Source organism: Hyalella azteca, unplaced genomic scaffold (genome assembly GCF_000764305.2).
Source record: "Hyalella azteca isolate HAZT.00-mixed unplaced genomic scaffold, Hazt_2.0.2 contig6532, whole genome shotgun sequence".
Taxonomy (NCBI): domain Eukaryota; kingdom Metazoa; phylum Arthropoda; class Malacostraca; order Amphipoda; family Hyalellidae; genus Hyalella; species Hyalella azteca.
In genome coordinates this window covers 62,851-89,917 of record NW_025936691.1, presented here as the reverse complement: position 1 = coordinate 89,917, position 27,067 = coordinate 62,851, and the positions used below count along the sequence as shown (strand labels likewise).

The following is a 27,067-nucleotide window of genomic DNA, read 5'->3' as shown; positions in this document are numbered from 1 at the left end:
CCGTGTGACCTGCGCACCTGTCCGCCGTGTGACCTGCGCACCTGTGCGCCGTGTGACCTGCGCACCTGCACGCCGTGTGACCTGCGCACCTGTGCGCCGTGTGACCTGCGCACCTGCACGCCTTTTGTCCTGTGCACCTGCACGCCGTGTGACCTGCGCACCTGCACGCCGTGTGACCTGTGCACCTGCACGCCGTGTGACCTGTGCACCTGCACGCCGTGTGACCTGCGCACCTGCGCGCCGTGTGATCTACGCACTTGCGCACCGTGTTACCTACGCACCTGCGCGCCGTGTGATCTACGCACCTGCGCACCGTGTGATCTACGCACCTGCGCACCGTGTGATCTACGCACCTGCGCACCGTGTGACCTACGCACCTGCGCGCCGTGTGATCTACTGGACAAGCCATGGACATGTCGTGAGACTTACGCACCTACGTGCCGTGTTGCGCACGTTTTAATCTTGCGCACCGTGTGTCCTATAGAGTTCGTGCGTGTCACCATCACACACCATCCAATTTTATACGAGATCGTCGACTATTCGCATAATCTAAGCTTTTCTGATGGACCAATAATTACGGAGTGCTCAATCTTTTGTCTGTAAATGCATATAAAAGATTATGCATTCATGAAATAAGTTAAAGTTCCTCATCCATTTGTAATGGAGGAGCAACTTTAATTAATGTTTATTCATGCTCGTAATCCTGCACTCATAATCTCCATACGTGCAGGCCTTGCTGATATTCGCACTCATAATCCTGTTCACAATCCATTTTATAGTCCCACATTCATAACCTGCAGTGCAGGTACCGGAAGCTGAGAACACACGCGGAGACACAGCGAGGTAATGACGGTGATAACCGCTGGGGTAATTCATCTTGTGTAACCCTTGAACCTATTACCCGCAGGCTCTTGTTGCGATAACAGCTTCCCGCCGCCACTCTATTGATAAATGCAGCATAGCCTTCAGCACGCAATGATACAGCAACCATCATCATCGGTTTGATGCACGCGATGCTACATCAACAACCACTATCATCGGTTTGATGCACGCGAAGCAGCCTCAACAATCACTATCATCGGTTTGATGCACGCGAAGCAGCCTCAACAATCACTATCATCGGTTTGATGCACGCGATGCTGTCTCAACAATCACTATCATCGTTATGATGCACGTGAGGCTGCCTCAACAATCACAATCATCGGTTTGATGCACGCGATGCTGTCTCAACAATCACTATCATCGTTATGATGCACGTGAGGCTGCCTCAACAATCACAATCATCGGTTTGATGCATGAGTTTTTCACGGCAACCCTGTGCAGTGATCTGCCCATGAAACGTCATGATACTTATGGACCGTGAAGATCAACCATCATGAATGAAATTTTTCCAAATGGCGACGCACTCTTTGCCATTGTGTAAGTCATCTTTACCAACTTTGACTCGGAAGAGGGCGTATCAGTGCTACGTCCGCTCTTGCTCGCACTTTGGTGAAGGAAGTGGCAAGTGGGTCACTATTTGGACAATACGACATGTTGATCTTTTCAGTGCTAAGTTGGCCAACGGTAAAGTAGTAGCACGAAAAAAATGTTTTGAGACGAGCGATGTTCAGAGCGATGTTCAGAGAGATGTTCAGAGCGATGTTCAGAGCGATGTTCAGAGCGATGTTCAGAGCGATGTTCAGAGCGATGTTCAGAGCGATGTTCAGAGCGATGTTCAGAGCGATATGTCGCGCTGTATCAACTGCATTGTCTTGGGGATTTTGTCGGGGCTCATAGGGTGTCAAGGGTTCTCATAAGGGTTTGGGGATGCTCATCAGGGGTTAAACGGTCCTCATCAGGGGTTTCATTTATGCATGACAGAGATTCATAGATCACTCATTAGAGGCCAGCCAGTGCCCATCCAGTGGGATAAGCAATACACATTATACCCTTTCCATTCCATGTATGAAGAATGAGAAATGACTGATTCTACAGCAAAGAATAATATTGTTTAAATACGTCACGGTTTTAAATAACGTTTTTACCTGCATTGTAAGATCTCAGTCGGTTTTCCTTAGCAAACAATACGTCTTATTGTTTTAAGCGTTTTCTCTACACCATCTATAATTAAAGCTGGCTTAACATTATGAACAGGAATATCAGCAAATAAACAATAGAAGACACGCGCAGTAGCAGAGCTAAACTCTACATTAATAATTAATGGCAATCGCAAATATTTTATCCAGAAATCTTGAATAAGGCAGATTTATTTATCAAGAAGTCGTGTATGAAGGCAGTTTTTTATCCAGAAGTCGTGTATGAAGGCAGCTTCATTTTATCCGGAAATCTTGTTTGAAAGATGCTTCATTTTATCCAGAAGTCGTGTATGAAGGCAGCTTTATTTTATCCAGAAGTCTTGTATGAAGGCAGCTTTATTTTATCCAGAAGTCTTGTATGAAGGCAGCTTTATTTCATCCAGAAGTCTTGTATGAAGACAGCTTTATTTCATCCAGAAGTCGTGTATAAAGGCAGCTTTATTTCATCCAGAAGTCGTGTATGAAGGCAGCTTTATTTTATCCAGAAGTCGTGTATGAAGACAGCTTTATTTTATCCAGAAGTCTTGTATGAAGGCAGCTTTATTTCTTGCATGAAGGCAGCTTTATTTTATCCAGAAGTCGTGTATGAAGGCAGCTTGAGTCACACACCGATACAGGCGCATGATAGCGCAGCAATCTTACATAATCCCGTTGATTGCATCCGCACGTTAAAACCTTCGCTGCACGGGAAGTCGAATTAATCTCTTGACTCGCTGATGTAGATTGCACAACAGTAAATTTTTACGCGTAATTGAATTAGTTTTACTGAAACTTTGGTGTATAAATACAAATGAATAGGTGTTCAAAATTAATTATGCTAGAAATAAATAAGTTATAGGTAAAGTTAATATATAAGTTATAGTTAATATAAATTGATATAGTTTACGCTATCGTTGCTAAAAGTAAATATGAAAAGCTAGGCGCGTAATTTATTTCATATTTATATTCCAATTTCAAAGACTTTATTCATTTAATTGCATTATTTTGAAGCGTACTCGATTTATGTCCAAATGCCGCGTTTTTTTAATGTCATGAATTTAATTTAGTTAATTAGAACAACAAATTAATTTCTCGAGAAGTTACAATTCCGTTCTCAATTTATCAGTGACTGCACTTTAGTAAATTCATGAATAACAGCAGAGCCAAGTCAGTAAATCTTATATCTTAGTGCGACATTCCATCGAATTCCTTTCTATTATGATAAGATTTTACCTAACTCGACATTTGCAATCCTGCTTCTCACGGCGCAGAATTTTGCATGAAACTCACGATAAAAATAACTACCATCCTGCTTTCGGGCAGTAATTAAAATCCCAGTTTAATTACCCTTTTGTCCTCTGATTAAAACCAATTTCACAAAACTTTTGTCCAGTAATAAAAAACACGTAAAACCCCTTATCGCTACTTAATAAAAACCAGTTTTATCAGAATTTATCCCTCTAAAAAAGTTGTATCCTACATTAATCCTGCAATAAAAACAACATTTATTCATAAAATAAAACTATTTTTATCCCTCACAGAAAGTCAAGCGTGAGAGATTGCCTGACTTTCCAACCAGTCAACTACCAGGAAAATTCGAAATCATCGCAGCAGCAGAACAACTCAAGAAACCAACGCAAAGTCTTTGTTTAAAAATTGTGTGAGAAGACCGCGGAGGTGCAATTCTCTCATGCATGAAGGAGCTTAAACACAATAAATGATGGCGAGGAAGCAACAGCCGTAAAAGGAGCAGCACTAAATGCACATCTGCGCTCAACGTCTGCTTGCAGTCACGGCTCGATGCAGCTTCTGAATAACAGCTGCTACTGCTGCTGCTGCTGCTGCTGCTGCAATAAGCAGGCGTATAGTTTCTGTAGCTACAATAAACTGCTTTAGCTACTTCATTGACACGCCACGCTCACTGCTCAGACAGTGACGCGCCACGCTCATTGCTCAGGCAGTGACAGGTGTAATTTAACACGTCACGGTCCACTCCCCCCTCACGTGCCCGTACAACTTCCCCAGACTGTGTTCTTCTTACGAGAATTTTTCAAGTCTTCGTTACATGATAAATGTTCTTGTCTTCCAAATCATTCCGAAAAAATGTCAAAATTTCATCAAAAGACAAATTTTATTAAAATGCGAAGATTATCTCATTCTGACGCTTTAAAAAAGGTGATTTATTTTAAAAATTTTACTTGTTTAATCCAATTTTTACGATCAAATTTTTACAATTTTAAGGAAAAATCTGCTCTGATTTTTCTGCCTATTACATAACTTTTCACAAATTATTCATTTTCCGGGAAAAGCAAGAGGACATTAGGAACGAAACATCAACTTTCACTTAATTTTATTGATTTTACGAATAATTAATACCGGCCGCAAATAATTTAAATAAATAAGGACGTGAATTCCATTAGAATTTAGCAAGATAGCTTGTATATAATAAATAGGTTTAGTCTTGAGTGAAGTCTCTATTTAGCCTTATTCACTCACTGAATGCCCGGCATGCATGAGTGAATGAAGGTGGAATTTAAGAGTCGAACATGTGAATCAGTAACAGTAATAAAACCTTTTTTCAATGCGTTATATTGATTTTTGTTATTTGTTAGGTTATACAAATGTAAATAATATAATAATAAGCTTTTTGCTTTACCTGGCCAAGCTACATATATGGCCATTCACTCAGTAAAGATTTTCTTTAAATAAACTTCGGTTTAAATGCAAAATTTAACCAAACAAAAATTAACAAGCTGAGACTGCAAATAAAGATCATTTATGTAAATCAGGCCAAATATTGAACATTTAATGTAAATTTTGCACACGTTCCTAGTTTTAACATTGAAAATAATTTCAGTTGAGAGTACCTTAAAGATAAGTACGTAAATTGAAGAAAAAAATTGAATTTTCAGGCAAGAAATCTGAATATAAAGCTGAATACTAATCATAGTTAAACCTGCCATAAATATATAGCAATTTCTACAATTCATACATTTTAAGCATTCATAAATTTCTACAATTCATACATTTCTACAATTCACACATTTCTACAATTCATACATTTTAAGCATTCATAAATTTCTACAATTCATACATTTCTACAATTTATACATTTCTACAATTCACACATTTCTACAATTCATACATATCTAGAATTCATAAATTTCTAGAATTAATATTTGTTCAACTCACCAGGCATGAAGGTTGCGTGTGAACAAGAACACTTGGATGGCCGCGCGAGTGACCTCACTTTGACCTCTGGCTCGTTAGAAGCCTAGAAGGGTCATTTTAGTTCACTAATGTAAATCTGTCCGTGGCGCCTAACAGCTATACGCAGATGCACTTCATACTCACTGCACAGCTCAGCAGTTTTACTTTACAAAGTTTTACTTTGAACAGCTCACCAGCTTTGCTTTACGACCACTGCACAGTAGCTTTATTTTCATCCACTGCACAACACACCTCATCACACCACAGTTATCGCAAACATTCCTAAGTTCATCCGCACTTGATTGGTAACCCAAAAATGAGAGTAAATATTAATTTCTTTTCTCAGATAATATAAAAATCGACAATACCACATTAACTCTAACACAAGATCTGTTCAGCGTTCTCAACGTCTGAAAATTCAGAGTTAAGGAATGAGAACAAGAATTGCTTATTCCACATCCTATACCACATCGACTGATGAAAACTATTTAAATTATCATTGTGAAGAAATACTATTTAGGAACTCCATAATCCGTAGCAAGCTATGCCTACATTTCTCACTCCGAAACGCTCATCAGGCCCCTCAAGCTGATTTTAAATGATTATTTACATTCCTTAGTGTACATACATGTATGTTTAGTTTATAGTGTATAAATTAGTATAGGTTGGCAGAATTTCTTCTTTCAAGCAGGTTTCATTGAAGACCATCACTCAATGATTCCATCACTCAATGCGCCTTTTAACTTGATAATGAATGATAGAAACATTCGAAACGTCGTTAACGAAATAACAATGTCCCTCGCTAACCTGATATTTGATTTGCCAGTTAAACTAAAAATATTGTTCGATATATCGAAAAAACTAATAAGAAAATTGTGAATAAAACAAATTCTCTGGTCTTCAATGAAACCTGCTTTATAGTGTATATAGATGTATAGTAAATAGCGTATATAGATGTATTGTTTACAGTTTCATAAATGCACAGGATACAGTGCATAAATGTTTAGTTACTTCATATACCAAAGCACTTAATTGATAAATATCAGCTAGAGCTCAGATTTTATGATTTTTATTTTTTTAACTCACAATTACTATTATTTATATCGTTTCCATTAGAGCACACAATTTTTCCCTAACAATTGCGACCTCTGAATAACTTCCGTTATTTATTTGAATATGAGTTAAGGTTGTGTAAATTGGGACCACGAAATGAAATATCTAACGACAGTTGAATGCCTAACGGTTGGGGCAACTAGAATGCTAAATGACTCGAAGGTAATCACATAAAATATTAATTTTAATGTCTATTTGAGGAATAACTTGCATTCCACTGCAACTAAACGTTACAAAACACCGGTTTAACTTAACTTGAATTAGTTCAAGAAGCGTCACTCCTTTGATACCAAATATAATCAAGCAGGTTTATTCAAAAATATCGCTTGAAAAATCCATTGAATACTTTATCAGATTTATTCACATCGTGAAGTCTCATGAGTACAAAGCATTTCGAAAACACCTCAGTCAAAAGATCGACACTCAACGTGAGCAGAACCTTCCCTCGCGACGTTTGGGCATGGACTGACTGCTACGCTACGCTAGTCGCTACGGCAGCTGCCGAATAACAGTCCGCTATGTCAGGTTCCCTCCACGATTTCAATTTACGCTAAACGTTCATAAGACTTAAAAACCTTATCAGTGACATAACTGCGATGGTGTTAAGCATAACATGCAAGCCTGTATAACTAATAACCCTTCATGAAAAATAGCTATCATGTCATTCATGTGTATATATGCTTGGATAATACTATGTCAAAGCCATTCACGAGGCGGCCATTTAGATATTTACGGACCGTGTCGTCATTACCTAGTCTTGTACCAAATCGACTTATTCGTGGTGGTTCAGGTTCGATGTGATCGGGCTTCCGCTAATGTACACAATAGTTTTACACTATTATAAAATTTAAGACAATGAGTTTGTCACTATGAGCTTCAAAAATCAGTTCTTTAGTTCTGCATTCCTCTAGATTTTGATAATATAAGCGAGTTTTTTCACACATGACTTGCTATGACTTCAGAAACTTTTACCTCTCTTTGTCGGTAACGTCTTTCTTCTCAGTCCCGCCACGCTTGAACAAGCCGCCGCCCGACAGCCGGAGCCCCGAGCTGGCACAGTAAGTTTTTCTGATTTTTTGTTTTCTCCTTTTACTGAACGCGGCCGTCGGTAGAGTTTCGAATAATTAAAAATAATTTTTTGTATCAAATGTGTAGTAACTACTCTATGACCACTCGATAACATATTTTACAGTACATATTTATTTACACCACATACTCTAAGAGATAACCTTGGTCTAATTAAGAATTGAGTGCGATAAAGTGCAGCTTAACCTGGTATAATAAGTTGTCCACGCAGTTTAACCAGGTTAATCCTCAGGTCTCGTAACAAGTAATCTCGACGTCACACGGAACGTATAACAAGTTAATCAAAACAACCCTGTGCCCAAATGCCCTCTCTAGCCCTTGGCAGCTCTGCCCATCCCCTCACAGCCCTCCTAAACCCTTACAGCCTTCCTCAACCCCTCACAGCCTTCCTCAACCCCTCACAGCCCTCCCCAGCCCCTCATTTTCCCCTTCCTTCACTGAGACCGTTTCCTGTCCTCTTAGTTCTTGGTGTTCAGGTGGCACCAGATGGTGTCAGGGTGGTACTGATGGTGTTCAGGTGGCACCAGATGGTGTCAGGGTGGTACTGATGGTGTTCAGGTGGCATCAAATGGTGTCACCGTGGTACAGATGGTGTTCAGGTGGCACCAGATGGTGTCAGGGTGGTACAGATGGTGTTCAGGTGGCACCAGATGGTGTCAGGGTGGTACTGATGGTGTTCAGGTGGCATCAGATGGTGTCACCGTGGTACTAATGCTGTCCGATAGTTAGCACTATTTCATGTTCAGATGCCTTCGGTTTGTGTTCAGATTGCTGTAATGTTAGTGCTTAGATGATACTCGAGGACTTATCCGATGGCACCAATAGCTTGGTTTTGTGCTAGTTTCATTTAATTAGATGAAAAATGCTTTACTAACGATAAAAGATGAGAAACTCTCGTGCTAACTCACATGCAAACTCATGTGCTAAGTCGCTAACTAGCTCACGTGCTAACTCACGTGCTAACTTACGTGCTAACTCACGAGCTAGCTCACGTGCTAGCTCACGTGCTAGCTCACGTGCTAACTCACGTGCTAGCTCACGTGCTAAGTAGTTCAATCACGTGCTAGCTCACGTGCTAACTCACGTGCTAGCTCACGTGCTAAGTAGTTCAATCACGTGCTAGCTCACGTGTTAACTCACGTGCTAACACACGTGCTAACTCAAATGCTAACTCACGTGTTAACTCACGTGCTAACCCAGATGCTAACTCACGTGCGAAGTCGCTAACTATAACGCAGATAAGATGCTTAGGATAAGTGCAAGTGCTAATGGCGGAGTTGGAGGCAGTCTGCGGTTTCCTTCTCTAACAGGATGCGCGCTCTCGCCTTACGCTTCAGGCAAATAAATGAGCAGCAGACACACAGGAAACAGCTCTAGGATGCGCACGTGCGATCCTTCATGCATCCTTCAGTCCCCTGGTCTCCTACGACGACGAGGTTCTCGAACCTCCTTCCTTTTTTCGACTTCACCCTTCCGAAAAAAGGAGAACTTTGTGTCACTGATTTTTTTTCTCTCTCTCTCTCTTTTCAATTAGCCAAGAAGAAAATGTGAAGCTTCCGATACATGGGCATTTTATTATTCTTTTCTTTTTTATTTATAAGATTTATATTTGAAATTGTGTCATTTCTTCAGGCGAAAATGCTAGAATATCTGCGACCTTTTCTCACTTGCATCGCTCGTCTGTCTTGTAAAGTTCTTAAAAATTTTCATCGAGGGATTTGTCTTACTTTAGGTAATTTTGAGAAACGAGTTCATTCGTTAATAAAACGAGTAACTCCCACTTAACTTCCGGTGCCTTCGAGAAGACTATATTTATAATACTAATGAATTTCGTATCCAAATTTGAAATTTGCACCTTGTGCGAGACTTGACTACTATATGTCATACATTTTTAACATGAATTTGGTGAATTCGAGCATTTGCTCGGAAATACTACATAACACATTAAATCGTTATCTAAAGAAACCAAAGTAAATATAACAGTGAACGCAAAAATTTCATAAGAATTTCCATTCGTGAACTTGAATTGTTCAATTTGTGTGGGTATAACGCGTGCCAACCACTCGAAATAGAATATTATATAATTCCTAATATTACATGTAGTTTGGGATACTTATTCGGCAGATAATTAACACTGATAAATAAGCAAACATTCGTTTCCTCTCTTGAAACAGTTGATATAAATGTCTTATATTGATCTCATTCACTAATGATACTTATGTTGATCTCAAGGCCATTATTATTCATAGTCATGGACTCAGTAGAAGCAAGCACGCTAAGTTGTGCTCACTGTTAGATACTTGTCTAAACACTGAATAATTTCAAAGCAGTGTTTCCCCGCTGTGAAATAAGTGCCTCTAGGGCCCAGTAGTGCGTGGGTTCCCCTTGCCGTGAGAGCGTGACAAAAACACGAGTTTTTGCGCCCTCTGCCGGCGTTGACTGAGTACTAAACGCGTCGCGACTTCCTGCGCATGCGCAGTACTGAGCTCAGCGATCGGAGGAAAAAGATAGGGAGGCATGTGTAAAATAATGATATAGAGACGAGGGAAACACGCTATTAACATCACGACTAAAATAGGCGCTGAGCGTCTATGCAGTTACGGTGAGTGCTCTAAAAACCGGCAGATGGCAGCCGACATGAGCGGGTACGTGTGTTGCCAGCTGGGGCGGAAGGATGTGACGACATTGTGCCCCTGGGCATGTGGCCCTGTAAGCTCCTCAACTGGCGAAATGCGGAGCAAAAGGTTCAATTTGTTCTTTTTTATGTTTTTATTTCTCCATAATTGTTTCTCTGTATATTTGTTACTCTGAGTACTTGTTCCTCTATATTATTGTTCATCTATATGTCTGCTGCTCAATTTTTCTGTCAGCGTGTAAATGATGCGGAGCTTTGCTCTACACTCAACAGAAACCGTAATTTACTTTCGAACCCTACATTTGCAGGGAGTTAATTTGAATTATAATTGTCCAATTAGTTAGTTATTTAATTATTTTAAGTGGCTGCATTTTACTCAATTGTACAAGCATATGTACGCCCAAATACTCCTACAAGTCTAAAATGATATAAAAAGTTACAAGAGACATATCCTAACATGTTTGGACTAACCCGTACTCATAAACAGTCAATTCAATGGCAAGAATGAAGAGTTTGTTAATTTCTGTTGTTTAAATTAACCAACTACCTATGCTATGCTATGACAATCAACGTTGCGGGTTTCATTATAGAAAGTATTTGTAAATATAAATATATATACAAAAGTATATCGGAAACCAACAGATATCGGAAGGGTCCTGAACGCTGCCAGCGAATGCCCGGAACGCTACAAAAAGAGCACAGTACGCGCCCTCATCCATAGAGCTTTCAAGACCTGCTCTACTGAAGATGATTTAAATACCGAACTGAGAAATTGTAAACAAATCCTTGTCAACAATGGCTTTACAAATAGTGCCATCGACGAGGAAATCTCAAAACACCGATCAAAACAAAAAGGACTGGAACAAAATAAAAATTTTACTACTATCTACTACCAGAACCAAATGACCAGTGGCTATAAAGCAGATGAGCGGATCATTAAATCTATCGTTCACAACAACATCGTGAACAACTCAAATAACAACAAAATTAAACTGCTGATCTACTATAAAAACATGAAAATTCGGAATCTTGTCATGAACAATAACCCTTGCAAAAGAACAGGACCTCTCCAAGAGACCAATGTAGTCTATAAATTTTCTTGCAATAAAGAAGGTTGTAGACTTCTTCCTAATAGGGACTACATCGGGCTCACAACCACGACTCTAAGGCCTAAGCCGACGTCTCACCTGCCACCTTCAGTCCGGAGGACCAAAGAATCACTTGAAGGAGGCCCACAACGAGACCATCACTCGCCCGATATTGGAAGAATGCACCAGTATCGTTATGCAATGCCCCGATCCTATACGACTGGCGATAGCTGAGGCCCTCATCATTAAGGAGAGGACTCCAGCTATCAACCTTCAAACCACCGGCTTCGTCAGAACTTTGAGATTGTTTTCCGAGTAGTTTTTTGCGCCTGTAAAATCTTCCTGTAGTATCACATTAACGAAATTTTAGCATTATTTGAATGGTATCCAATTTACTTGATTTCGTTCATATGTCAACCCAAATTTTATTACTCTATGCGTCTTTAACTTAAAAATGAATGTTGTACATTCGAAACGTCGTTCAATATTAAAAATGTCTATCGGTAATTTGATTTTCAATCTTCCAACACCTACGAAGAATTTAGTACGACTTATTGAAAAAACTAACAAGAAGCTAATAAATAAAAACTAATTCTCTGGTCTTTAACAAAACTTGCTTAAGAGAAGAAATTCTGCCAGCCTATACTAGTAAATATAAATATACACAATGCTGGGTAGTCTGGCCCAGTGGTTGCAGCAGATTCCCAAGATTTAAGCCAAGAGTTGCGAGTTTGAAACTCCCAGCAAGCTGAAAAATTATATGATGTCTCAATTCAGCGACTGGCCAGGTTTGCTGATAGGTACCACTATTACTATTACTAACGGCAGCTATTTTTTATTGACGATAATTATTACTTTTATTGTAGGTTTTCTCTTTTTTGGTTTCGATTAATAATTGACTTTAAACATAACATAGTGATCTCGGCGCTGAAGTGTAGGCCTGATGTGGCCTGTCGCCGATTCTTTTCCTTTTCGTGCCTTGTTCACAGAAGATCTGAAATCGTGGCATTTGACCGGATCTTTTCATGATTGACGATAGTTTGAAATAGCTACTCGACTTCCACCGGGTTCGATATGGTGCTAGGCATTTCAAATCTGAACATATACTTTTCCATAGCTTTATCTAGTCTGTTCTTGAACGCGTTCATACTTGTAACGATGTCATCGGGGAGGCTGTTCCACATGTCGGTGATTCGAAGCGAGAAGAAATTTTGTCGCGTGGAGAAGTTGCAGCGTAGTTTTTTTAGTTTATAGCTGTGGCCCCTGGTGTTGGTTCTTGTTTCAAATTCTAGTAATCCTTCGGGGACCTTGTATAAACCATGAGCATACTTGTATACTTCAATGAGGTCCCCACGCAGACGTCGATAACTGAGGACTTAACTTATACTTTGACGCAATTCATGTCACATTAATTTCTTACGTTCAGCTCCTACCGTAAACCATACTCTACACTCTTTAACTTTCGTTACCGGGAAGTTGTGAATAGCGTTGACGACGGTTAGTGCATTAGGAACCAAAGTGTTCAATATTCCCTGGAATATTATTACAAGAAGCGTTTTTAATTTTACCTTCTATCATTTTAAATTCCATTCAGCTGGTGCGCTTGTGCCCTTACGAATTTAGAAACGCGCACTGCAATCGTACGACCTGAGTTCGGTGTGATTATGTGGAGTGCATCATTGTGAAAAGCTATAAAAAGGGAGGCTTGACAGCAAATTTATTGTATCATAAAGCGCCACGTCTGCCCATCAAAGTTACCAAAAGTTGTGTGCGCTAAGTTGTTTTGGTAGTCAAATGTCGCCCATGTGTTCGTTCAACTTGTTAATCCATAATCATAATAAAGGCAGTCGAAATATCTAGCTTCGACTTGTATCATAATGTGATGTCTCGTATCGCAATTGAATGTCTCGAACCGTTGTTACTTATCATTTTTCATCTTATTGTCTGTAACATTTCATAACATACGAGGCAATATTATTGTCCTGATTAATATTCCTTAACTTTTCTTCCTGGGTGATTCTCGTCCAGGTTCATTTCAAAAAAGATTGTAAGGAAAAAACGATTCAGATTCCTTACAAGAAATGAGTGCTTCCGATTAGCAGAAATGAGTGCACTCATGCATAAAGTAAGCCTTCATTTCAAGCTCCAACTATTAAATTATTTAGCACCCCCTTCATGTTAACCTATTCCAGATTGCATTGTTGCTTTAGATAAACATTTTACTGTGCAAAGGGTTTCAGATTTTATTTCATTTGACCCAATTTTTTAATAAATAAACCAAAGTGAAAAACAGAGTACCTAATTCGTTTGATTTTTGAGCCACTTTTGGCAAGTGAAAAGAACATGCGTTTGAAAACATGCTTAAAATTTAGCACTTCTAATGGCATTTAAAATGCCACTCCCCACTAGTGGTCGCCCACCACTCCCCCAACCCACACGAGAGTGGTTTCCCTGCACCATCAACCCCAGCGTCGGACAGTGAGGGCTAGTGTCAGGCGCCTCACGTTCATGTTTGTTGCTCGACGCTGGGACCACACAAGCGTACACTAACACGGCCATTAAACAGCAGCGCTATGTGTAAACTTTCGCAGCTAGATCTTCAAGAATCAATGACGAATCTGCTAAAATCAATGACGAAACTGCAAGATTCAATGATGAACCGCAAGATTCAATGATGAAACTGCAAGAATTAATGACGAAAGTCATCTGTCCAATCACTGTGCATTAGCTTTAAAATTCTTAGTCTATCAATATAACAGTATTGAATTATCAGTATTTATAGTATCAACAAGTCTTTATTTAGTTTACACTAGAATCCATTATAGAACAATATTTTATCGAATAGACAATATTTTATGCGTGGAAAAGAGCCAACGTAACTTGCACAACACAAAGGCACAATTGAGTCTTCGTATTCTGACAATTCGAAAAGTTTTTGGATACCGGAAACATTTACTCAGGTTAATGCAACGAAATATCAATGTTTAAACAGATAACTGACGACAGTTCACCTCGTAGAACAAACCATGGCTGATTATTTACAGCGGTTTCTGATGAACACAAAATTCAGCCAACATATACAGCTCATTCGGGATCCTAGGCAGTAAGAACAAACACGTATACCTCAAGGTTTTATTGAATGTCGTACGGGCGCTGTAGGAGAAATGATTGCTTCAAAACGGTCACATTTCCACCCGTGTTATACGGTAGGCACTAACCTGTAAAACTGAGCTCCGAAGTTAATTTGACAAGCGTTTATTATAGTCGAAAATTTCATTTGATCTAAGATGTAGCAATAACAAAATAAGTCACTGCGATGAGTCGCATACGATACGCAATAAAATATGTCGAAATAACTTAGTGCAAATAAACATTGTTAAATATGTCAGCTGGTCATCTACAATCCTGGTCGTACATGGCGAGCCAAACGGTCTTATTTGTCCAAGGACTCGATTCGTATTGTTTGGTTAACAAATATTTCAATGTCAGTCATGTGGAGTTTAAAACTCGTGACATTGCATCAGAATGACAAGCCTTCCAGCAGGGACAAGGAATCATAAATCTTGGGTAGAGGAATTTCAAACTAAAATTAAGATGTAAATTAAAGAGTTGTCTGCACAGCAGGCCCGACGGACGTTCTAAACAACGCACATTCACTCACCCACATTATAAGTTTTATATACAGGCTTCATGCCTCGCACTTCTCACGTAACTATGAACATTCTCTCACATTATGAAGATCTCAGTGATCGCCCTCATCAACAGGGCTCTCTGAGATGTAATAATTTATTTATTCTTGAATTAATATTTTGAAAGGAATTCACAGCCACAAAAATGCTGTTCAACAACAATATTGACGCTTGTAAAAATTATTTACATAGAAAATGTTCATAGTATTTACACGTAGCGCTTGCTTCCTTCAACCACAGAGGAGATTACTTCCAAGATTCTCAAAAATAACAGGATTTTCCTAAGTGGACGTTAAAAGACGAGTTCCGCTGAAGTGGTCTGAAGGAAACACGCTAGCACCAACTAAAGCCTAGAGTTTATGTACAGCGATGCTCGCTACAATAACGAGCATACAATAACTCCTTCACAATACAATATCCCCCTCACAATACAATATCTCCCTTACAATACAATATCCCCCTCACAATAAGGAGAAGGGAAGGACTTGTCTTGACATTTGTAACTACTCAACCCACGTACAAGTGTGCGTTCATAGTTCAAACCCAACACCTCATTCCTGCTTATTAATATTTATACAACAATGGCGCACAAGCTAATGCACATTATTTAGTATTTTAAGGGCCTACTGACCAGGAAATCTCGTTTCGTCGCGAGTATGAATTAAAAAGTACGCAGGCACAGCTGTTCGCTCATTCGAAACAATTCCTCGAGTCTCCATCAGAAATAGTAACGGATTTACAATAAAAGAAATTAATGTAATATATTAAATTAGAAAAATCTATTCATACAAAAAAGTTCATAGAAAATTCGAGTCCTGGATAGCAGTCCCTCACTCGAGTTCGAAAAGAACAATCGGTAGTCAAGTAAATATGTTTGGGCATTCATGAGCTTTCAGACAACAATTTAAATGATGGAATAACTTGGTTGACACAAGTTTTTCAGAAATACTGCTAGAATTAGATCAGTCAAGAAGTATACCACTGCAATGTATTCCAGAATTGTGTCTTACTTTTCTTTCATATCTTATGGCTAATAGAGACGTGAATAACTAGTATCCATGGTTCTGTATAGACAGAGATAAAGATTATCCAATAATGCAAAGAGCTTCGTTCCTTGTGGAGAAAAATTGAACATGATTGAGTAGACGTTCTTCAGTGTCTCCAAATCAACGAAAATTTGATTCATTGCCGTAATTCGAATCCTCGCTGTTCAAAGATACAGAAAAAACGAGCACCAGACAATCTCTTTTGGTTCGGCAAGCCAGCGTAACGATATCCTCTCAACGGTTATCTGCCGGTCTATTTACGAACTCGAGTACCCATGACATAAATTTCCAATAACCAGATATTAAATTCGCTTCATTGAGGAAACTTTTCGTTCAGACACTATCAGTGTGTTGATATTGCCAACAAGATCATTTGAGAATCAACACGAGACACAGGCGTGCATCAAAATCCGTATTCCTTGCTGTAAAGTGTTCAAACCTTCAGGCTCACAATACTTCAGACATCGGTCAGAGATTTGATCTATTTAAGGAAGAAATTTGTAGGAAGAAACTTTCATCAAGAACCTCTTGAATCTACAATAACGATAGGAAGAAATTACAACCAGTGCAATTTTTAATTCATATCTCTTCAAAACTATTGCCGCCAATTTAATCAAATAAATAGTTATCAGTACAGAACCTAAGCGAGTCGTTTTAAGTGTCATTTTAGTAAAGCCCTGGCAAATAGACGAAACAGATTTTCCGAAGAGATCAGTAATTTGAGAGTCACGAGCGGGGGGAAAAAAGCACTATACCGAAAAAAAAGTAACACAAGACAAATTTCATGCATACCACGGATAAAACGGAATTATATTTGAGGCGAGTGGAGTGATGTAGCTACAAGTTTTATGAATAGACACGGAACAGATTGGAACAAGTGAATAAATGATGTCTTATATGTCGCTAGCATCCTGAAAATAGGGAGACATTTGAACGAGTTAAGGTATAAGTAGTAGGGAGAGGTTTCTAGCGCTTCAGATCAGTGTAGTCTATTCAGATCAGTGTAGTCGTAGACACACTACTATTCAGATCAGTGTAGTGTGTCTACGAAATGTATGTCGTATAATGAACTGTGCTCGGTCAGCAGCAGTACGTTGACAGCTTTCTGAGATTGTCGCATTAGAGAAAGAAGAATCGCATGTATTATTGTGGCCTAAGAATGTCCTGAGCCAAAATGCTCAACAAAATACAACGTCAGGCCCGAACTCGATTGATAGGTTCTTAAAAAATCATTTGATGTTCTCAGTACCTCTAACACCGCTCATACGATCGACATGAAAGACAAAAGGCCACCAAAGATTGCAGCAAAGCTGTTGAAGTTTAGACAACAACTAAATAATTACTCTGAGTGCTTTGCCAGGATTTATATACTTCTATGGAAACGTTTCTGTAGTTTCTTTATTATCGAAAACCACTCATGGCTTCTTGGTCCTCCTGATGGCCTTCTTGAAAGATCGTCCAGGAGGAGGCTGCTGGCTGAAGGGGTTTGACGAGCTCATACTGCAACGCCAGAAGTAAACGTTATCACCATGCATATATTAAAAATGTTACAACGTCGATAAAAAAATTACCAACTCAACAATAAACATAATATGCATCCGACGAAAACTATTCCTGGTAACTAGCATTGTTCATTTGTTCTTATTTTTAAAGCAAATCCATATAACGAAACAAATTGAATCAAATCGATTGACGGTCTCCAAACTAAGTATGGTCGCAAGGAGACTGTGTTCCCCATCATTAATAATGTAATTGGATTCTCTACGAATGGAATAAATAAAACTTCATCATACACTAACCCAAAGCTCGGAGTGACACTAGCAGCGCTGGAGCCGAACTGGAAGACGCCATTGTTGACAGGCGTACCGACCGCAGGTTTGGCGCTAGCGTCCTGTAAGTACAGCTTTGTGTTGAACTAAAGCTCAAGCATGAACATCGTCACACAGATACACTCAATAAGCAAGTCCTGGCAAGTTATATAATCAGAAGTGTAGCTTCTCAGTATGCAAGGCTTCGACTTGGAGGATAACATGGGAGCTAGACGAGAACAGAAAGCTTATCTAGGACGGACTCATCACACAACAGCCATACATAAGGAATTGTTCAACATTTAATATAACTGACGCAGTAACAGCACTTCTTTATATATTACATACAATAGTCTTGCAAAACACATTGCGAAAATTATTATATAAGAAATACATTCAAGGTATACATTGTAAGAACCTTACCCACCTACAGCTACGAATCTGTAATTAATTTAGCAAGAAATAATAATTCTCAACTGACCTGGCCAAATTGGAAGGTAGGTGGAGTCGCGGCGAAGTTGAAAGTAGGAGCTGGAGTGGTGGCCTGGCCAAAGTTGAAGCCAGTGCTGGCTTTTTTCTCAGGGGGTTGCCCAAAGGCAAAGACCGAATCACCGCCAGAAGCAGATTTAAGGCCGTCAGCAACATTGTTGTTATTATTATTTACACTGGAAAATAATCCTCCTGTCGGGGCGCTGCCCCCGAAACATGTGGTGGCGTTCCCGAACGTCGGAATGCTTTTGGTTTCAAACTGAATATTGGGCGTGGCACTTGGAGGCTTGCCAAAAGTGAACATCGGTGATGAGTCAGCAAAGCCATTGTTTTTGCTGAAAGCTACGTTAGACACCTTGTTTGGAGGCTCTGCATCATCAGAATTCAAAGCCCTCTTGTTGTTCGAATTTATTTGTTCACCACTAATAAGACCAGGAGAAGTAGAGTTGAGGTGCATCGCTCCTCTTCCATTTGGGTCTGATTGTGAGCCTTCAAATTTGAGCTCTTTAGAGGGCATAATTGAAGTACCACCAAAGCTATGACTTTTATTAGCAGGCGCACCAAACGAGAATAAATTGCTGTCACTTTTAGTAGGTATTTCTGCATTATCAGCCGCTTTACTAAAATTAAAGGTATTGGAGGGTTTGTTCTCAGTAATGGGGCTAGAAAAAGAATTTTGGAAAGGCTTAGTTTTCAGTGTGTTATTTTCATTAGGTGAAGAAAGGAACTTGAGCATGGCAGGAGGTCCGTCAACGCTGCCGTTGCTGGCACCGCTCGTGCCAAAAGAAAATACAGGCTTAGGAGTTTCTGGTGCTGTGGAAGTGCTGGCGCTGGAGAAGGGACTGCTAGTGTTCACTGGAGTATTTCCTCCAAATGTGCCTGTTGAGCTACCACCGAAAACACTCGATGATGTACCGAAAGAGAAGCTTGGTGTTACGTTAGGCTTCGTAGATTCTGTACTGGACATCATCGATGCCTCAGATAATTTGACACCAAATTGAAACCCTGAAGAGTCAGACTGTGTTTTGCCAGCACCAAACTTGTAGGTTCCACCTAAAGATGACTTTACCAGACCAGTACTGTTAGGTTTGGGGGCACTACATGCAATGCACTGCCCAGAAGTTGATTCATTTTTAACCAAGCATGCGTTACATTCCCAATCACCAGCACTTTTTTTGAATTTATTTCCAAATCCGGAGACCGGCAAGGAAGGCAAAGATGCAACAGAAGCTGGAGGGCTGCTGCTGGACAAAGCAGATGAAGACGACTGACCAGGTTTAACAGCCTTGCACGCCACACAGCAATCGGCAGAGCTTGCATTCTGCAACAAGCACGTCATGCAATCCCAGTCGCCGGGCGCTCTCTTTGAACCCCATGTATTAGTTAATGGAGCCGAGACAGTTGTTTTTTTAGTGGATGAGGTGGCCTGTTCAGCCACACTGGTGGATGTCGTAGGTATAGATTGTGTGGACGTAGAACCAAAAGTAAACGAGCTTATGGAGGTGTTTGAAGACATCACAGTTGTAGATGTAGAAGACGAAGAAACTGAAGATGAGGGCGTGATTCCAAAACTAAATGAAGATGAAGAAACAGCTGAACTTGACGACGGTGCGATCCCGAAGTTAAAATTAGTAGATGGCGATGAAACGGCGGATGCAGAAGAAAGCTTCGATCCAAAACTAAAGGTGGGATTCAATGAAGATGACGTGGTAGACGCTGGTGGTACCCCAAACGAAAACCCTACTGAAGTAGTAGATGAGGATGCGCTACCAAACGCCATTGAAGAACTTCCTGAAGTAGCGGCATTAGAACATTCAGGTTTAGCAGACTGGCAAGCAACACACTGAGAGACATTTTCTTTATTCACTACTAAGCAAGTATTACACTCCCAATCAGACGCAGCCTTTTTGAAAGCATTTCCAAAATCAGATGCTGTTGATACACTCAACTTGGTTGAAGGAATGGAACTGGCCGAGGAAGCCTGACTAATTTTGCTGCCGGGTTTAGCACTCTCGCACGCAATGCATTTATTGGAACTTGACTCGTTGCGCAAAAGACACGAGTCACACTCCCACGAACCGGTAGCAGCTTTAAAACGCTCACCAAAACCTGTAAGCAAATTCGAAGAATTTCTGAGCTCGCTGGAAGAGCCATCTTCTTTGCCAGTGGCCGAAAATGCGTCTTTACTAGTAATAGAAGACTCGGGGCTTTTGCCACTCGATTTACTAAGAAACTCTACCAAACCACCGCTCTTAGACACAAGTTCTCTTGCCACTTCGGGCGCACTAAATTTAACAGGGCTCAATGTTTTGAGCTTTGGAACTAATGACGATTTAGGTACTATGAAATTATCTTTAGAAATCTGATCCGTGGCAACAGGAAACGGTGCACTAAAATTAAATAGTAAACTTGTACTGTCTTCATTAAATTTACTGGTAGATTCATCAGCAGTTAGATCTTTGCTGTTGTCTTTAGGTTTACTGTCGGAGTCGTGCAACACTTCTGGTACACTGAACTCAAAGCCTCGAAGATTCGAGGAGGCAAGGCTTTGGGCCGAAGAAGGCGGAGTTCGAGTAGCAGAACTCTGAGCTTGGCTGGCAATGCTTCTCTGAGGAGCTTGGATGCTTTCGACAGGTGGCTTAAAAATGCTGGATAATGAGATAGGTACTGAAAAACTGACTTTGGGCAGAGTGGCGTTAGGCAGAACCGGGGGTGACTGAGGCGGCGCCAGCTTGAGCTCTTCCTCTGAAAGGCGAGTGCGCCTGGGCTTGTAAGAAGTAGACTTCATTTTACCGCCGCCGTAGCTGGCATTTACAGAAACAGAAGACTGGTGTTCTTCGTTCATATGAGGCCAAGACGTGATACTGCTGCCAACTCTGGTCAGAGATGAGCTCTCGCTGCTACTGCTGTAAAGGTATAGGTATATAGCCAGTGCGGTCAATAGTTCCCAGATTTTTCAACAGAAAATACAGCCATCGTGACATCGCAAGAACCCTGACGTTCAATGATAATTTTATAGAATAAATATTGCCGTTTTATTAATTAATACAATTAATGTAATTTTTTCCCATGACCAACTAGTGAACGGAATTGCAAATCTTACTATAAGAAAAAACAATTCATAGGAAACTCCAAATCCACGACCAATTACAAAGGATTAAATAATCGCCTGTTACACTCAAACAGTTAATCCATTAATCTCAAAAATCCATCAAACTATGGTGACATCGAATCATCAAACAGGGTTAATGAACGTCATGTTTAATATATACACTAAATGATGTAATCAAATTATGAAAAAATACCCAATCAAGAACACAACGAAAATAACAGGTACAAATTAGGGATAAATCAACTATTAGTTCATGTTGAAATCTCACCTCGTCGACGGAGCGGCAGAAGCTGAAGGCATTGGGGTAGAAGAAACGAAAGAAAACGCCACCGAGGTTGAAGGCCCTAGTGTTGATGCAGACCCGAACGTCGCGGGTTCACTGGGTCGCAGCAGAGGGTTGACTCCAGAACAGTTGCTTGTAGGGTTCACCATAGAAACAGCCGGGACGTTCTTGGCTTTCATGGCCGGAGATCGCGGGGCTGAAGACGCAGCCGCTACAGAAAAAATTGAAGGCTCTTCTGACGAGGGATGTAGCGCTGCTATGGGGCTTAGCACACTGTGGTCGTCTGAGGCACTTACTGGCACCGCTTCTGGCATTCTGCTGCTGCTGCCGCCGCCGCCGCTGGCACCTCTGCTTGTAGTGCCTGACGCAGGACTCGCCACGATGTACTGTGACAAGTTGCTTTGTACACCAACCTGACCAACACAATTAATTGTTAGCTCCCAGTATCAGTATCCTTTATGAAATCTTCACCATTAAGCGAGGAAGTAATTACCTAAGAGATATTCAGAAGAAAATCATCGAACATGGGCTTCATCTTTATAGTTTGTACAGAAAGAAAATGAACAGGACATGATTTAATCAGAAATGTAGAATATTACAAGATATCAAAGGCTTGGACAGACAATGTAAGCAAAAATTGCCTTTGAAACAGCTTATATCTTGTGCTATGCAGTTAGTTAATTTTATCATTGATCAAAATTAATAGAATTTAATTAATAACAGCACATGGAGTAAAATTTAGCAGCACTTGCCTTGAGTGGAGTAGAAAGGGAAGAGGTTGGGGGGCATCGCTGGTGAGGGCGATGCTTGTGGAAGGCAGCAGTGTACGGGGAAGTCAGGTAAGATGCATACGGAGAAGCGGCCGGTGTAGCCATTCTCTTGGCATCAGTGAGCGGAGTGGACATGGCATTTAAACAGGACAAGATTTTCTGTGCAGCCTCAGAGAGACCTCCGTCATTCACTACTCTAGGCGATGCAACCTGTGCACATTATTCACCATTAATGCAACTTTTATTCAAGAAATATGAGCCTAATAGCTTGAAAATACTGTAAGCCCGTAAAATAACATTAAAAACTACTTTCGAATCACTTCATGTTCACTGTTAACAAAAAAACTTTGGGTGACAATATGTAGACTAATAGATTAAGCAGCCTCAACACACTCGTCAATTTTTCACTATGGAATCCTATTTACATCAATGTGAATTAACAACTAACTTTTACTGAATGAACTATTACAACCAAAAAAAATCTCAATGACATTGCATGGCCGGGCTGAGAATTTGACCCTAGTGGGACTGTATGGGTGTAAACGTCTCTATGATTGGTAGGATTCTAAGGTTGTGAAATTATGTTATATGACAGGAGGTAAATTCCGTAACGACTTACAGAAGTCCTGGTGGGTGTGAGAGGCGTTGGGGTGCGCCTGTAAGAAGCAGCACCACCAAAAGTTGTGCGCCCGGGGTAGAAGGGAGAACTTCGGAAGCTTCCATCGCTCAGGATTGACTTATTGCCCTGTAAATATGCCAAATACTTAATAGCCATAAATGCAGTACAAGGAGAATATCCAAGCATTTGTTCAGTCTGGCTATGAGTTTTATCAACTTGAATTATTTTTCTCAAACCTGATTATTTTGCTACCAGAATTACAGGCTGACTTCTTGAAAATGAACCAACAAGATATCATCAGTTAACTGAAGGGGGCAATACTAATTTACGCAAATCAGATTATCCAGCCAATTAATGATCATTAATAAATGTAAATTTAAAAAGTGTTCATTGGATTAAGTAGATGCATCAGTTTTTGAAGGTTCTATTTCTGTAATACAGTTCTATTATGAGAAAGAAGCATACCAAAGAAAATCAATACTCTGCTATTTTAGTAAATATACAATTGTTCTTACAGGAGGCGATGCAGCAGCGCTGTAAGCAGCCAAAGAGAAGCGCGGTCTCTTGCTGGCCGACATGGCAGCGCTCAGACGGCCGCTCGCGCTCGGCTCTGCCAGTCGCCCACCTGCAATAAAAAATTAAATAAAATAACGGGAACAAGCCTCAGGAAAACGACATTTATGAATCATGACATATTATTTGCACAAAATTAGCTTTCTTGAATAAAGAGCATTACATTAACATTTTGATATACTAGATTATTAGATATTTAACATAATACCATTGAAGCAAAAAACTAAGAAAATAAATCCTCCTGATCCAATTCCAGGATCAGAATATAAGCATAGATATTCAAGATAAGTACGGCTTAAAATATGTATTTGTGGACTGAAATTAGATAGAATGGAACTTTGTAACGAAACTTGAAGAGTAACATCCTCATCCAAACAACCATCAGAATCACCACCAGAAATGGTATAAAATATCTTTCAAAATATTTAAATTCTTTATAATATCTTTAAATTTTCTTGTTGTTCCAACGCCGCCCTTGCAAGCCTACAAACCATTCAGAATTCAGCCTGGAGGTTGGCCACCAGATGCCTCCATTAACTTTTCAACTAACTTAATACCAGGACAGATGTTCTTTCCCCGTCTAACTTGCACCTTCCATGCACACTTACAGTTAATACTTAATAGCTTGCATACTACAACCACATCATTTTTACTATTCCATCATTCGAAGGCGAATCTAATTTTATTGTTTGGCTGCCTAATGGCACAGTTCCAATACAAGGTCTTCACCGCCAGATATCATGAGATGTAAAGAACTCCTCGCCAGGAAATTTTCACCCACATTAATGAGACTGCCTTTTAGCAAGTCCTTCTTTCCCCATAGCTCAAAACAGTACCGTGCTGTGAGACGCACGCAGAAGCACCAGCCCATTAGGCCATGCATAGTTCCTCCACCCATCTTCTTATTGCTATGCCCATCTTCTTCAACTATGCCCATCATAACTGAGCCGTATTACGCGTTGGATCGTCAGCGCAATAATCAACAATTGAAATTTTCCCAGTCCCATGGAACTATGCTCTTATAGTAGATGAAAATCATCAAACTTGGTAGCAAGTTGTTTGACATTAATCAGCTTCAATTCTTAATTTTGGAGGTCACACTTTAGTCGTGCCATAAAATTACCAGTATTAGTAAGACGAGACGCAGAACTGGAGCAGGAGGAGGCCGGAGTGAGCTGGTCCTGCACTGCCAAGTTGTCATGAGGCAAGCTATCAGCCACACTGCATTGCTGTTCTTCTGTCATCTGCCGACTGCTGCTGAACACATCTCTTGCGCTACTTGGACCAGCAACAGGCGACATGTTTGAGGTGCTTGAAGGGCAAGTCCGTGGAGAGGAACCCATGCGATTGTTTGAGTTCTGTCTCCAGTTCTTGACAGAGCTTTCAAAATACAGGCGGCTGCCAAGAGCATGGTCACCTTCAGCTGCAGGATTAAAACATTCAATGTGTAAGCTGAGTCATAGTAATTCAACATTTATGTATAGCCAGCAACAGCTGACAAGTTGCACAAGACCAATCACAAAAAAAAAATTTCCTAATTTTAGACATGTTCTGAGACCTGACCAGAGGTTAAACTTTTCAAAATTTTATTTTGATAGATCTTTCTATTCGCCAGAAATTGAAATATATGTAGTAATTATTACAACTGGTGCAGCCTAAATTAATAAAGATATCCAGCTATCACCACAACAATAAGAATGATACACAGCATTCTACACTCAAAATGATGCCTTTGTACAATTAATTCTATACATAATTCATCATTAAAGCTGAATCATTGAATTAATAAAGAAAACTTCTTAGTTATCGATCACAGTAAACTGATGTGTGAAAAAACTTTAGCTTCGATTCTCAATGGGGTACAAAATTTATTCACCAAAAAAATTCAAGACTTAGTAAGATCAATAAGATTAAGATCAAGTACGTAAGTTGGCTCGCATGCTACCCACCATTGCGATCAGCAGGGGCTGAGCACGAAGCTACAGAGTTTGCAGCCGAGGCACTAAGTAGGCTCAACCTATGATTGTTGTTAGTTGCTGAGCTAGTGACAGCAGGCAATAAGTTTGTGGCAGTGCTGTTCTCATGAAGTTCTTCATTGCCTGCTGCAAATAAATACAAATCATTAATTATTTCTCTCCACAACTGTCCAGTAAGATTGCATTTTAACTGGCCATGAAAATGGTAAATTGAATCCTCGCGTTCATATGGTAATCTGAGTTGCAACAGAATTTCAAACAAATGTAACCAATTCTTAAGCATTCAATTCTCAATAACTCATATTTTACTATGAACTTCAATTACCCATATGCTTTCAATTGATGAGTGAGTTAGAAATGAGAATTTAGAAGTTATAGAAAAAAAGTTGGGACAATAAATTAATCTCCATTGAAACCAATTCTTCAGAATAAACAACAATTTTCCATACTAAAATAATGTCCAAAAATATCTTGGCTAAATATCGTTCACATAAAAAAATAATAAAAAATGATAACTGAGCTGTTTCATTGTCAAGCATGGTTAACATACTAGCTCCACAATAGTTATTTTATTCAATACATTAAAATACGTATATAAACAAAGACCTGAACTGGCTTGAAAAGTGTTCTCAAGCATACATGAATGCCTCACCTTCTTCAGGATAGATAAGGTGCTTGGTCCTAGTGGGGCTGGGTTGCTGTGGAGATGAACCAGGCCGGGAATTGTGTGAAGGTCCTGGTAAATGGTTATTGTGGCTCTCCTGCTCCTCTCTTGTCTCATCTGCTCTCAAGAAACCTGGCACCCATGAGCTTCCCAGAAGTCCCGACACTGAGTCAGTGACTCGTCTCATGAAACCCTGCAAATAATAAATTGTTATCAGTTCAAATTGAGCAACTGAACACAGCTAAAAGTAATTTGAACTACAAAGGAAAGTCAATTCCCATCAGGTCAGACCTCCAGTTTCAGGAAAATTCTAATACAAAAAATCTATCACAAGTCTTGAAGCAATAAATTGAATGCTATCCTTGATATTTTGAATATTCCAAAAAATATATAAAGATCAACTTTTCTTTTTATGCTTTTGTAACAAAAATATTCACTCAATTCATTACTAATTAAAATCATATGAATCAAGAAAGCAATTGAAATTTTGACAAATTGATTGATAAACATACATACTTTAGTGAAAGTCTTTCTTGTACTTTGGTGTTATTCTATGCAGAACACACCTTGCTTCCCAAGTGTAGGTATTGTTATGTAATAACATGACTTTAAATTTAGCAAAAACCATACATGTGTCATCAGGGTTGGCAATGATTAAATCAAAATGATTAAATCGTGTGATTAAATCACTTGATTTTTTTATAAAAAAAATCATGATTTTTTTTATTTTTTCATATATTTAAAAATATTGAGTGGCAGTCTTTAATTTATATTGAGGTATTGTTATTCATGGTTTAGTATAAATGTACTATGAATGACAAATTGGTATATAAACTTGTTGCCTTTAGT

The 27,067-nt window shown here is 39.6% G+C and overlaps 2 protein-coding genes across 4 annotated transcripts in view; both read right to left on the bottom strand.

The window, feature by feature from the left end:
• Positions 1 to 5,678, bottom strand: part of LOC108666861 (protein artichoke) — a 70,035-nt gene extending 64,357 nt beyond the window's left edge. Inside the window, exon 1 of the mRNA XM_018153799.2 lies at positions 5,250 to 5,678. Within this exon, the coding sequence (XP_018009288.1) occupies positions 5,250 to 5,256 (7 nt within the window). The 5' untranslated portion in view covers positions 5,257 to 5,678. The remainder of the gene's footprint in view (positions 1 to 5,249) is intronic.
• A 10,812-nt stretch (positions 5,679 to 16,490) lies between these two features.
• Positions 16,491 to 26,407, bottom strand: LOC108666877 (nuclear pore complex protein Nup153). 3 transcript variants are annotated; one of them, XM_018153816.2, is made up of 10 exons: positions 26,207 to 26,407; positions 25,528 to 25,680; positions 24,702 to 25,001; positions 23,521 to 23,630; positions 23,006 to 23,131; positions 22,369 to 22,596; positions 21,602 to 22,029; positions 18,214 to 21,127; positions 17,724 to 17,815; positions 16,491 to 17,424 (listed from the first exon to the last, which is right to left on the bottom strand). In XM_018153816.2, exons 1-10 carry the CDS (start codon positions 26,403 to 26,405, stop codon positions 17,340 to 17,342), a joined length of 4,635 nt encoding a protein of 1,544 aa, XP_018009305.1. In that variant the 5' UTR covers positions 26,406 to 26,407; the 3' UTR covers positions 16,491 to 17,339. The 3 variants fall into 3 exon arrangements, with proteins under 3 accessions (XP_018009305.1, XP_018009306.1, XP_047736845.1); XM_018153817.2 differs by having other exon boundaries at positions 18,214 to 21,124; XM_047880889.1 differs by having other exon boundaries at positions 25,528 to 25,677.
• Positions 26,408 to 27,067: the final 660 nt, after the last annotated feature.